The sequence below is a fragment of the Grampus griseus genome (genome assembly GCF_964374135.1).
Source record: "Grampus griseus genome assembly, chromosome: 5".
NCBI lineage: Eukaryota > Metazoa > Chordata > Mammalia > Artiodactyla > Delphinidae > Grampus > Grampus griseus.
Window position 1 is genome coordinate 85,160,733 of NC_138998.1, and position 14,596 is coordinate 85,175,328.

Below are 14,596 nucleotides of genomic sequence, written 5' to 3' on the forward strand. Positions count from 1 at the left end.
ATGTGGTAGCACTATTCACTTTCATCACAAATTGACAATCAAAATTTGTTACTTGAAGAAATAAAAAATGTCTCTATCTTTGATGATTTTCTTCCCTTTCTCCCAGCTTTTTGTATTACTTAAGTTTTGGTCTTAACAAACCAGTATTCCCTCAGCCTTGAGGGTTTGTCTCCAGCATAATTGACATTTGATTTTACTAGCTATTTAAGTATATGGAACCAAATAATCTTAAGCTGACTCGCTTCACTTCAGCAACTGAATAAGGCATTGAACAAACATATTTCCCAGAAAATACAAGACTTAATGAACAAAGGACAATTATTTTCAAATGCCCCTTTCTACTGAAATTTACCTTGGGCTTGAATTGGTTGTATTATAAGATTCTTGTCCAAGGGGATTTTTAAAATGAATTTAAACACTTCATACTTTTCTGCTTGTACTTTACAGAAGAACACAGTAATATCAGCAAGCACAGACAGAAATAAATGCAACTAACAACAGCACCTTTCAAATCAGGAAACTATAACTGAAAGAACATTCTGGCAGAGGTCAGGAGACCAGGATTCTAATCCTAGGCCTGCTGTTAACTAACTGTGTGACCTTAGGGAAGGAAGTCAACTTCAGTTCCTAACTGGAAAAGTGAAATGTTTGGAAAAAGTGGAATCAAACGGCCTTCTGCCTTTGACATTTTGCAGAGTGCTAAGGAGTTCTATGGGTTTAGGTTTATGTGCAATAAGATTATCTGATTTGCAATCTCCTGTCCCATACAGAACAAATCCCTTTATCTACTTTTGCAAAAGGGTCATTGACACTGGTGATTTGTTGCTTTTCTTATAAAGTCACAAGAATTAATCAGGTGTTTATATAAGGCTTATGCAAAATTAAATGTTCAAAAAACTTAGAAGGTGAAAGATATTCGTCTATGAGACATAAAATAAAAAGGAAAAAAGGTAGCATTTGAGTGAGTTTTTTTTTTTTTTTTTTTTTTTTTTTTGGTGGTACGCGGGCCTTTCACTGCTGTGACCTCTCCCGTTGTGGAGCACAGGCTCCGGACGCACAGGCTCAGCGGCCATGGCTCACGGGCCCAGCCGCTCCACGGCATGTGGGATCTTCCCGGACCGGGGCACGAACCCGTGTCCCCTGCATCGGCAGGTGGACTCTCAACCACTGCGCCACCAGGGAAGCCCTGAGTGAGATTTTTAATAGAAATGTAAAATAACACTCAAAGCCAACATTTTTTTCTTTCCTCTCTGTCAGTCATGTGAGCTGGAGAAAACTCCCACACCACCCCTTCATCTTGGGAAATTCCCATTACATACAACATAAACCGCAGCTTTGCATTAGCTTTCATAAATTATGCACTGTCTTCAGAAACTAAAGAAATTTAATTCTTCCCAGCTGGCTGACACCTCTTGTTTGATACCATCTCTTGTTTTATATTGTCTCACAGTGTTTAAGACTCAGCATCTATGAGGTACTGAATTTGCAATTAAAAAAAAAATGGAATTGAACAAATCCCTTTGAAGATCTACCCTTCCATTCATTCACTCATTCATCTTTTAATGAACATTTATTGACCACCTGGTATACATAAGGCACTGTGATAGTTGTTGTAGGGGCTGGAGAGAAATTAACAGTGTATAAGGGCAGAATGACATGATGCAGTTATTATAAGTATGGATCACCTGTATGTTTGCCTAGAGTGTCTGAGCCATAGTGAGGGTATAACATAGAAAGCACTACTCAATTAGTGATCATATCAGACAAGTTCACAGTCTCTTAAGTGGGGTAGCTGACCTGTGGAATGCTGTAAAAAGAGAAGAGATTGTCCTGGGTAGAATGAACACAGCCTGGGTGCCAAGACTTCCCTGCTTTTGCCATTAGATGATTCCATAGTGATTGAATAAACATTTTCCACATGTCCTCTCATCAATCCTTACTCTGAATTTATAAAATAATTGGCCTTTAAACCATCTTGGCAAATGAAATGCAGAAACTAATGTCCAATTGCAAGAAAATGACACTGAAGTGTTTTAAAATACCATCAACATTTATGTATTCTGGAAACACCAAACCAAACACATGGTTGTCACCCCTTTACTTATATCTTCATTTTACCCCCAAATTGTCATTAAACAATCATTTTTTTCCTTCTTTGTACTTCTCATGGGAACTCACCTCGGTCTTGGTTCCGACGATGTTTCCAGTATAGTAGGATTGAAATTAAGACCAGAAGAATTACCAAGGAAACAATACTTAACAGTAGTGGAACTGAAAACCAAAAGCCTGTGGATATTGAAGGGAGAAAAGGAAAAACAAGTCATAAGTGGAAGCTGTAGAGGCAAAAAGCGAAAAAGAGACAGTTGTGATGAGTTTTTACTAGAGCTGAGCTTTCGATGAAAATTATTCTTAAATATATATATATATATATATATATATATACTGAAGTCTATATTCATGACCTCACATTATTTTAATAACATTTAAATAATAATAATCACTAACATGTTTTATGTAGTTACTAAGTTGTAGGAGCTTTGAATGTGTTACCTCATTTAATCCTCTAAATAGCCCAAGAGTTAGGTCTTATTATAATTATCTAACAGATTAAAAAAACAAACAACTGAGACCCAGAGAAGTTACGTAAGCCCAAAATCAGTGTAGTAAGTGGTAGAACAAGGCTTGCTCAGAGGTCTGTTTGCCTTCAAAGCACATATTCTTTGCCATACTGTCCATTAAGTAATATGTTTATTGAGGAATTGTTGAAAAATACAGAGAAATATAAAGGAAAAGAATAATGAATCTCGTGATTCCAACCCCCAGGAATAACTCATCTCAATGTTTTTATTGTGTTGCTTCTAATCTATGCCTTTGTTATTAAATCTCTTTCCAATAGTCAATAGATGCAACTTAGCCTGAATGTCAGCCCCTCAGTGTCACTGTGTAATACAAAGGCAGAAGAAACACTCCCTGATTTGCGAGTCTCCAGCATCTTCTCCATACCTTTATCATGGAATTTGTCACATCATACTTTAACTGAGCACCTTCAGTTTTGTCTAATTTCACTAGTTCTAGTGCTCGACATAATGCTTTAAGCATGAACGATTTTTAGTAAGTGTTCGCAGAATGAACAAACATTATACAAAGGATGCGTAAACATTATAAATGATATGTCAATTTTGGCACTCTTGGAAAGACATGTTCCTTTTCAGATTTTTGTTTTTCAGGGAAATTTACCCTTCACCGTGGCTGAATCTGAGGATCTCTTCACAAATGTCCAAAGCTAATACTGCAAACCTCTTGAGCAAATTTACCTAAACGTTTACTTTTTGATTAGTCTGCTTTTTCAAGGACCCCAGAAATGACTACAGGATATGTTCACTAGAGGCCACCATACCAACGAGGTCTAAACTTTTCCAGCTTTTATTGTTTACAATGCGCCCAGAAAAAAAGCAGCAATATCTTTTTATAGGAGGCTTATTGCTGAGTGCCTCATCCAGAGTTAGTGCTTCAAAACTGCATAGAGAAAGAAAACTGTGGCTGTCATCACTAAAGTGTCCTGTCTCTAAAACCACCGCTTTCTTTATTCTCTCTCCCATAATCTTTACCTCTTGTATTGATGAGGCCCAGAGACAGCAGTTTAGATAGAAACGCAGGAGAGCAAAAGAGGTCCTGAACAGGAGGCAGTTTATTTTAAAAGGGGGTGAGGAAAACATCTCAGATTGGCCCCCTTCCTAAAAGCCCCTTTCCCACAGCGTAGATTATGCAAAGGTTCATCCTGGATGTGGCTTCTTCCAGGAAAACATCCTAATCCCTCCAGATTGAGCTGATGCTCCTTTTCCCCTCTCTCAGTCCTCCCATGGTGTACCACAGCTGTCTTTTTTTTTTTTAAGTAGAGAAAGGTTTATTGCAGGGCCAAAGAAGAACAGGTGGCTCATGCTGAAAAACACGAACTCCTACTATAGCTTTCTTATTGAAGCATTTATCATGAAGTTTTACAATTGCCCAGCTCCTTTTGCATTCCCTCCTAGACTAGAAGCTCCCTGTGTGAAGGGACTGAGTCCTCACTGTTGCGTTTCTGGCATAACAAATGCTCAGTAAGTAGCACGGAAGAATAAATCAATGGATGGATCTCAGCAAAAGCGTTCAGTATGTGGGCAACATACCACATTTGCCAAGGTAAAATCGGCTTTATTGGCTTCCTCAACTCTGTTTTTCTTTCCCTACTTATCCCATTCTCTCCCTTATCAGCTCCTTTGCTAAAGGCCAAGAGGCTCTGCAGAGCATTCGCCACCTTGCAGGTGTGTGTCCACAAATGTGACCACGGTAAATCTTGCCCTCTCTCTCTTACCTTTGTTCACAGTTTCCCTGTAGTCGGTCACAGTCCCCAGGTGCAGTACCTGGCAGATCACCTCCTTCCCCACCTGACTCTTGGGGTCTTTGATCTGGAGGATGCTGGTGACAGACGTTGTCCCATTGGGGTGTGAGAGAATCTCAGTACTGTTCTCAATCTCTGACCCAGAGACCTTCCAGGAGATCATAGGGGCTGGGCGAGCATTGGCAGAGCAAGTGATATTTAGGTGGTCTTCAGAGAGTTTATAGTGAAGGAATACTGTGGGCTGTACTGGGACAAAAAAAATGATCTGCCATCAGTCAAGCATGGTGTGAGTGCTACACTCTCCTCAGAGAGATGAGAAAAAGATCTTTACAGAAAGACAGTGGAGGCTAGAAAGATAAGGTAGCACATCCAATCCAAACTGCGGCCTTCCGGGTTCTTTCTGTGTCTAATTCTCTGAATTGCAGGATGGAGGCTGGCCTAGTACAACCCTGTGACAAGTACGATTCTCCCTGTAGTTTGCCTCTAGGAGAATTAGCTGGATGGACAGAAGGTACCTTCTCCCCCAAACAGTGCAGAGCCTAATTATTCTTTTCTCTTCCATGGGCAATGTAAGCTCTCTGCCTTCTTCTGGGTACCCCTCTCAAATTGTTTGACAATGACCACCCATCGGCACCTCCACACAAGTAGTCTGCACTTCTCAGAAGCACGAGGGCAGTTTCAGAACAGAGAGCCCGTAGGGGGGGCTGCTGCTTAGAGAAAGCCTTTTTCTGTTTGGAAGTGGGCCAGGGAGCAAGATGCATGGAGCAGACTTGGCAAGTCCCTGCTTGAAATATCTATACAAAACGTCAATTAGAAATTCATAGTCAGTAGTCAGAAAATCACAGAATGACAGTTGTAAGGACCGTGGAGATCACCTTATGGAGTTAACAGAAAATAACTAGCTTATGAAAAAAGGACATTATTTTTAGGTCAGCTGTACCCTGTTCCCTTTCAAAAGTCCCTTGATTAATGAGTTCATTTTCTTTGGAATATACAGTTTATCTCTGCTGAGCAAATGTAAGCTTGCCTTTCTGTGGTTGGCTTTGGAGCCCACAAGATAATTAAAGGGCAATGCTAAATGAAAGCTTGTCTGTGCTCAGAAGTTCAAGAAGTGGGTGGGTGGCAGTAGGCTGGAGAAAATGAGCCTATAGGACGGTGGCTCTGTCCAGAGTGCCCAGATTACTAACATCAATAAGCCCTGGAGGAAGAGACATAAGGTAAAGGAAGATGAGTATGGTTGACGTGGCCAGATTGGCAGCAGGGTTCTCTGGTGTATCAAAGAATGACTTAGATGAAAGCTATAAGTTGTGGCTGGAAAGGATCAGTGTGGAAAAGGACTACAGAATTACTCGCTAGAAGATGCAGGAGAGTCTGCTTTTTGGGCAAAAAAATAATACAAAGATTCTGAGTAAAGAAGGGGGAGTAGGAGAAAGAAAGATGAACAAAAAAGAAAAAGAAAAGGAAACAGACAGAAATGAGAAAAATATGACACAAGAAGGAAAAGGAAGAAAAATGGTGGAAAGAAGGAAGGAAGGAAAGGAGAGGGAGGGAGGGAAGAAAAAAGAGCAAGGGAGGAAAAAAGGAAAGGAAAGAGGAAGGAAGGATTGGAGGAGGGGAGAGAGAGAGAAAGACAGGGAGACAGAGGGAGAAAGAGGAATGAAAGAAATAGAAATCAAGAAGAAAGCCTGATGCAAGATCCTGCAGAGAGGACTCATTACAGGCAAAATAAGTGAAAGAAACTTGTATTTGGTGTTGTCTTACCTCCCTTGCATTCTTATTTATTGAGCCTCTTCTTATCCCATGTCCAATATTCTTGGTGTGCACGAACTCTCATTTTAACATTCCTAATAACCCCGTCTAAGTTTGTCGTTTCCCTTCTAAAACTACCACCAAGTGTGCCATCCTCCAAAGTTACCCCTTATTCCTAATTCTGAATTCTTGATCTCAGCTAAGCATCAGTTAAGAAGAAAGGAATCTTATCAAACTAAGCCTCTTGGATTTTAAAAGAATGCTTATTATTCAGTTAAATCCCTAGTAGGCATCAGGAATGAAGAGCCTCTGATGCATGTCTCCTTATCAATCCTGATACAGCTAAACTGAAACAAAATTAGAGGGACCCCTATAACTGGCTCCAGCTTAGCCCAAGCTGGCTTTGTCCTTAGATCCAAAAATACTAAAGCTGTTAGAGACCCTAGAAATGATCTACTTCACACTTCTGGTGCAGATAAATAAACTCTGGTACAGAGTGGACAGGATTCTTCTAGGGTCACATGACTGCTAATTGCAAAGCCAGGTCTGAACCACATCAGTGCTTATAGAGAACTTATCCTCACTATGGTCCTTAATTTACTCTTGTTGACAACAGTATTTGTCAGGGCAAAGATAACTCCAGGCAGAGATTCAACATAGTCCTTTGAACTCTCCAAATAACAGTAACCACAGTTACAGTAGACATGAAAGGCCAAGTGTCCTCTCATGAGCCATTCTGGGGTTAGGATCCTGAAAAACTAGGCACTACCACTACATTCCAAACATTCTGCAAAATAACATTTCAAGCCAGAGACAATGTATTCTCAGAGGCTCTCACCAAAGAGAGTGAGGCAGGCTATTCCTGAGATCTTCCCAGAACCAAAGGTATTGAAGAGGCACTTGTAACACCCTTCATCTTCCAAGGTGGTATTCCAGAAGGTAATGGTTGAGTTCATGAGTCCCAGCTGGGTGATGTTTATCTTGTCCTTATAAGCAGGCTGGACTACAACCCCATGGTTCTGGCTAAAGGTGATCATGTTTTCTGGGCTTACAGCCTTGATTTTTTGCCATGTCACAATCAAAACTTCCTGGGGATTTTGCAGAGAGCATCTTAAAGAAGCAGGTGTGTTCAGCAACTCTCTTACATCTTGGGTCTCCACTTTCATCATGGAATCATAAAAAACATTTAAATTTTAATACATACACAAATATACATTTTTTTGATTAAAAACAATGCACGTTCAAAGTCAAATTTAGAAAAGATACAGAAAAATGCAAAAAAAAGAAAACGTTTACCTACCTTCCTGATGTTGCTAGAGAAATATAAGTTCAAATATTTGTTCAGTCTTTAAGAGTAGCAGAGGAGAAAAATAAGAAAGCAAAATCCCAGTGACCAGAAATTACATGAAGAATCCCTGTAGGCTGGAAATTAGGTGAAGTGAGGTTGAAGATGGAAAGTGCCAAATAGGATAGAAGCATCACCAAGTGAGTTTATGCCTGGAGCAGTAACAGGAATAAGAAAGGGCCAACGGACAATAGGCAGAGTGATTAGTTTAAGTGAAGAAGGTATAGCAGCTCTGGACATTCCACACACATACCTGCAAAGGAAGGAGCAGCAGTAGTGATGTCTGCCTTCAGGAAGCAGTGGTGAGTATAGGAACACAAGATAGAGAGATATACAGGACAGTGCTCCAGGAGGCTGATAGTACCAGAGAGATTTGACCACCAAATGACAATCTACACATTCCCCTATTTTTACTGTATGCAGTGCAGAACATAAGGTATGGCAATAATTTCTTCCCCCTCCAATGCTGCCTAGTCATATTGATATGATAGATGACTCAATGGGAGATCTCAATAAAACAAATAGCCAAACATTTGAGAAAGTTAACACAATGATAGAGGAATAATAAACTCTACAAACCCAAGAACTCACCAAATGAATAAAAATATCATAAATAAATTTAATTGTTATCATAAATAAATTTATTTATTTATTATCATAAATAAATTTTGATGTGAATAAATGTGATATCTTAAGAGTGAAAAGGAACCAGCACTGTAAATAGTAGAAACTATAGATGCAGAAAATGAGAAATGTAAACTCTTAACAGACTTAGCAGAATGAATATCACTGAAGAGTAAATTAGTAAGTAGGAAGACCAGGTCATAGAATTTTTCCAGAATGTAACACAAAGGGATAAAGATATAGAAAGGATTAAAGAAAAATTCAAAGACTAGAATGTTTCAGCATGAGTCCAGTAAGCATTTTAAAAGGAGAGAAAGGGGAGAATAGAAGACAAAAACACTGTAAGGAACAAAAATATATTTTTCAAAATGATAAAAGGAGGAATCTAAAATAAGACATACTAATCATGAATCTTCATGCACCTAACAACATAACTCTGAAATACATAAAAACCTAATAGAACTACAAAGAAAAATCCATAAATCCATAATCATAATGAGAGAGTTTTTCATTGTTCTCTTGGAATTTTCACTTCCACATATTAAAAAAATAAGTAAGCCGCATAGCACAGGGAGATCAGCTCGGTGCTTTGTGACCACCTAGAGGGGTGGGATAGGGAGGGTGGGAGGGAGGGAGACGCAAGAGGGAAGAGATATGGGGACATATGTATATGTATAACTGATTCACTTTGTTATAAAGCAGAAACTAACACACCATTGTAAAGCAATTATACTCCAATAAAGATGTTAAAAAAAGTAAGTAAAGCAATAAAATCAAATATAAGGATATAGAACATTTGAAAAACAAATTTTTATATATAACTTATTATATATGTATGTGTAGTATGTGCATATGAGCATGTATTTGTAAACTTTTACCCAAAAGAAAACATACAATCTTTTCAAACAACATACGGAACATACCCTCAAATTGAACTTGAAATAGTGTACAAAAAAATGACCTTGAACTCTGTCCATAATGCAATAAAATGAGAAATTTACATGCTTCTTTTAACTCCTTAATTACACCAGAAATCATAACAAGAATTATAAATCTCTATGAATGACAATAAGAATATCATATATTAAAATCTGTAGAAATTTACAAAGCAGTTCTCAGAGGGAAATATTTAATCCTAACTTAATTTACTGGGAAACAAGAAAGACTGAAGAAAATGAATACACACAGATATCCAAAATTCCCACCCCACCCAAGAAATGATAAAAGGAGTGAATTAATAAAGTTGAAGGCACAAATTAATAAAATGGTACACAAAATTTTGACTTAAAACACCAAATCTGTTATTTTTTTAAGACTAATAACACAGATAAATTGTTATAGTAATTAGAAAAAAAGAAGGCAGCATAAACAAACAAACAATATCCACTCAACAACATCAAGCATGAAAAGACGGGCATAGCAACAAATACAAATTGGAACCCACAAGTGTTGCATAATTCCAATTTTAGTGAGGTGTACTCTTGGTAGATGTGAAAAGTTCTGGGGGGAATACCAGTTGTTAGGACTGGGGTTTCCAAAAGGTTTGTTGGGATTTTGCAGAGCAGAGATCTGAAGAAATTGCTGCTTTTAGAATAGAGAGTAGAAAAGGGATCAAAACTAGAGTTTTAACTTCTTGGGTAACTTTTCTCTCTGACTAATAATTTAGTGGAAGGTTTATAACTCTTCGCTGCATATATGAAACTCCATTTAGGGTTGGTAAATCCTATGTTGTACATGGTATGAAACTTCCCTTTCCTACCCCTGTGAAGGCTGATGTAGTACAACATCACGCAGAAGGTGATAAAAGGCCAGCAGCAAAGTGAGGTGTGTTCTCCTATGGAACCGAGGAGAAGGGACTGGCACAAGTAGGAAATTCAGCAGATGAGTGGAGAGCATAGGTGTATGTTTTATATGATAGACTATGTGAACCTATGTAACTTCCATATTTCATTATTTTTAGTATTTTTCTGTGAGAGGGACACACCCAAATTTAAGGCTTATTACCAGACTACCTTCCCAAAAGGCCATATTCATTCACACTCCCTTAGGCATTCCCATATCTTTACAAACATAGGGAGTTATTATTTTAAACATTATTCAATTTGATAGGTGAAAAATGATATCTTAATTTAGGAAGAATTTTTTCATGTCTGGTTTTATCTAGGAAAAGTTTCTTAATATTAAATTCTTTGAAAACATTGGAAAAAATGTGGAAAGCAGAAAGAACCAGTCCTCCAAACGAATTACACACTTAAATAATTCATGCAGACCGATGAACTAACACAGCACAAACAAGAGTGGCCAAACGTTTCCACTCCAAAAACTGTGTTTCCTGGATTCCACGCAGGGGAATTGAGTATCTTTACCTTGTGCCCTGCAAAACATCATGGCAGCCAAGAACCAAATCAGTTGGAAGGTAGACAGATGACAGAAGAGCCTCCTCAACACCTGAAGACAGAAAGCAAAGTACAGAAGTGGGCATTTGGATGTGGACAAAGCTAAGGAAGCTTCAATCTAATCGCTGTTTCAGGAAATGCTGCAGCTAAAGTTTTAACCACCGGAAACCTTCGGTTTTGTGGAAGCAGAACCAGAGACTATAAATGGAAGAAATAACAGAGGGTGCTCAGGATATGGGAAGGGAAAAGCAGCAGTGTGGTTCCTTCATTATGGCCATCAATAAGCAATTTGAGGCCTTGCTTCCAAAGCCACCACTGCTGGGAAAACCAACTGCCATGAGTATACTCAGAAAACATAGAGACGGCAAATGCTGAAGAACATTCTCTCCCCAGATAATCCACATCTGTTTATATTAAAAATGTAACTCAGGTTGTAACCACTTGGCAGCATATGTGACTGCTGAGGTAGATTTTTCTGCAAATTTTGCACAGTTTATGTAAATTTTACCTTTTCAAAACCAGTAATGGCTTTATTTTTTCTTCATTGCTTTATGTTCATGTGTCTGGCAGAAATCCTTGGCCTTTTTACAAATCATGGTGGTATTTAAGGGACTATTATTCTGGGTATAATTTTGCTATAAAATGAGAGAGCGGAATGGAGACAGAATAACTTTACTCTGCAGCAGCCCCATGGCTGGCTTTGGTCTACATTAGTGTGTTTACCGTAAGGGGGTATAAGCAAGGAATGTAAATTTTCCCTATATTTTTTCCTATATTCTATATTTTTCTATAATTGAAGTATGTAAGAAATATAGGTTTCTCTGTATTTTTCTTTAACTTGAACTTTATTTCATGTTGCCATTCCAACTAGAGGTAGAGACTTAATTTCAGTCAATATCACATAATCTCTGTCAGTTTAGCCCACCAACACTTCACAATTGTCCCAAGCTCTGGCACTGCATCCACAGTCCTGGGAATGCCAAGCCGTGGGACAGGACCATTAACCCTTGGTTACAACCATCTATCCATGCTGACACTATGTTCCCCTCAAGTCATCCTGATCATCGGTTTGTGCAATTAAATCTTGTGCTTACAGGATGTTCTCTCATGTTTCCCGATTCTCCAGATTCTGTGCTCCTGGATTCTTCTGTGCTGAACAAAGGAGAATTCTGCAAGGCTCTCTGACTAGACTCCCATGTATCTGTCCCTCTCTGTTTTACAGTTCCCTCGTCATGATGGGCAGGCTTGCCTCTTCCCACAGTTCCCCACAAGAAAGCAAGGCACAGGTGTTTTCTGTTCTTTGATTTCAACACCTACCTGTAAGTTCTATTCACCACCCTCTTGGACTCCCTACTCCCAGGGGCCAGGCACAGAGCATCCTTTTCAGGACACAAACCGACACTAGTCAGTCCCTCTTTGCTCTCCCAGCCTAGGGTTAAAGAAGCTGCTTCCTCCATCACCTTGTATTCTTCCCATCAACTTTTTCTGGGATGAAGGCCTGTCCTTGGCCTTTCAGCATTTAGGCTTTTAAAACTCAAATGCTTAGGCTTTTGCTATTTCAAAACTTTGGCTTCTGAGTGTCCATCAACAGATGAATGGATAAAGAAGATGTGAATGGATAAAGAAGATATACAATGGAATATTACTCAGCCATAAAAAGAAATGAAACTGAGTTATTTGTAGTGAGGTGGATGGACCTAGAGTCTGTCATACAGAGTGAAGTAAGTCAGAAAGAGAAAAACAAATACCGTATGCTAACACATATATATGGAATCTAAAAAAAAAAAAAATGGTCATGAAGAACCTAGGGGCAAGATGGGAATAAAGACACAGACCTACTAGAGAATGGACTGAGGATATGGGGAGGGGGAAGGGTAAGCTGGGACAAAGTGAGAGAGTGGCATGGACATATATACACTACCAAACGTAAAATAGATAGCTAGTGGGAAGCAGCCGCATAGCACAGGGAGATCAGCTCAGTGCTTTGTGACCACCTAGAGGGGTGGGATAGGGAGGGTGGGAGGGAGGGAGACGCAAGAAGGAAGAGATATGGGGATATGTGTATATGTATAGCTGATTCACTTTGTTATAAAGCAGAAACTAACACAACATTGTAAAGCAATTACACTCCAATTAAGATGTTAAAAAAAAAAAAAAACTTTGGCTTCTGAAACTAAAAAGTTTTCTTTGGCATTCGAATTCCACACCATCATGCCACATGGAAATCCAGGCTCTAGCAAAGGCTGCGATGAGGAATGCAAATAGTTTGGCTTTCCGAGTAAAAATCTGTCTTTTAGGATAAGAGAGAAAGCAGACACACACCAAAACACAAGATGTACGAACTGGGGGCCAGCAATGTTTAAGAAACAGAAGCACAGTGATTGAGGCAAAGGGAATTAGAAAGAAAGCTTTGCTATTAATTATATACACATTTCCTCTGGCTGACTTGAGTTCAGGCTAGCACCAATATTAGATGTGTAAGCTAGGACAAATCATTTTACCTCTCTGAAATGCAGAAAAAAATAATAGTACCAACCTTCTCTCTGTTAAAAAGACTAAATGAGATAGTATATGTAAAGCTCCTAGAACAGTGACTGATACAAATACGCACTAAATCAATGTTGCTGTTATCTCTTTGGGTTACTATGAGAATTAATTAAGCATTTAAAGTACTTAATACAGTGCCTAAGGTATGGTAAAAGCCAATATATATTAGGTAACTTAAAAAAATTCATTAATCAGATCACACAATAATGGAAATAGAGAAGTCCATTTATAACCTTTGTCAAGAGGGCCAGGGTTCAGAGGCCTGGGTCTTACCTGACAGCTGCCCATCTACTTTGCCCCTATACATACCTCTTCCCTGAAAATTTCTAGGTCCAAATCCTGATCCTGCCACATACAGTCACATGGACTTGGAACGCTTAACCTCTCTGCCTGTTTCTCTATTTGTAAAATTGGATAATAACTCCTCCTTTGAAGGATAGTGGTGAAGATTAAGAGCACCTGGCACTCAGTAAACACTAGCTCTAAGGCCACCATTCTCCTTTATTAAGGAAAACAGTGAAATAACTGGCTGTGTGATCCTGCCAATAAACTATATACAAAAAAAAAAAAAACCTACCTCCAGGCATTACTTGTATCTAGATTTTAATTTTTATTATTTTTATCAATTACCAATGTAAATGAAAATCCTCTCCTTCCTTCATTTTGTCATATACACAGGTCCTGAATAAACAAAATGTCTGTCTCTCGTGGATACTCAGGGTTTTAACCCTGATTTATCCAATCCTTTATGGCTTCCCAAGGCAAAGACCCAGAGGATGCAGAAAGAGGCTGGAGCATCACAGAGGGCGCCAGCTCTCCTGGACAGCCTGAGCCTGAAATTCTGCAACCCCACCCCAGGTTTCAGGGCCCAAACGGAGCCAATACAGCACCCTCTATCCCCGCCGCCAGCGCCCGCCTCCCAGCCCAGTTCCTGTCTGAGGATGTCAAGGATCTTCGGAGAAGCGTCTCCGGAGCCTGCGCCTGGCAGCATCCTTTTTCCAGCGCACTGGGACGGAGTACCAGAACGCCAGGAACGGCCTGTAAACCACCCTTTGGAAGGCAAAATCCGCTTCTCAGCAAGGTTAAGAGCTGAGGGGAAAGCGCTAGCAGAAATCCCACCTCCGAACCAGACTGGGGAGAGCCGCAGCCCGGCGCTCTCAGCCCGTCACCGCCCCAGGGCCGCCGGAGCGATGTCGCCCATCCTGCGCCCCCTTTCCCACGCCTGGCCCGGCTCACCAGCCACTCCATCCTCGCTCCTGGCCGCGCGGGGTGTTTGGCTTCAGCTGGGAAGCCCGGAGGGATCTCACACCGGACCAGACTGAGCTCCTTCAGTTCTATGGAGCAAGGATGCGCCCCGCCAGCGCCTGAGGAGAGCTGCCTCACTCCTCCTCCGACACAAATACCCTTCCTCCCCACCCCCGCCCCGCCCCCCAAGCAGAGGCGTGAAGGCCAGTTTTTTCCAGTTTACTTGTAGGGGATAAAATAAAATAAATAGTACTCCTCTTTTCCTATCTTCAAAACGATTCGCAGTTTTCAGAGGTGGCAACTGGGGAAACA

At 40.0% G+C, this 14,596-nt stretch overlaps 1 protein-coding gene across 1 annotated transcript; it reads right to left on the minus strand.

The window, feature by feature from the left end:
• Positions 1-2,164: 2,164 nt before the first annotated feature.
• CD200 (CD200 molecule) lies at positions 2,165-14,390 on the minus strand (the record flags this gene model as incomplete). Its single annotated transcript, XM_082655601.1, has 5 exons — positions 14,276-14,390; positions 10,463-10,544; positions 6,966-7,286; positions 4,352-4,624; positions 2,165-2,286 (listed from the first exon to the last, which is right to left on the minus strand). Exons 1-5 carry the CDS (start codon positions 14,285-14,287, stop codon positions 2,165-2,167), a joined length of 810 nt encoding a protein of 269 aa, XP_082511727.1. The 5' UTR covers positions 14,288-14,390.
• Between the last annotated feature and the right edge of the window lie 206 nt (positions 14,391-14,596).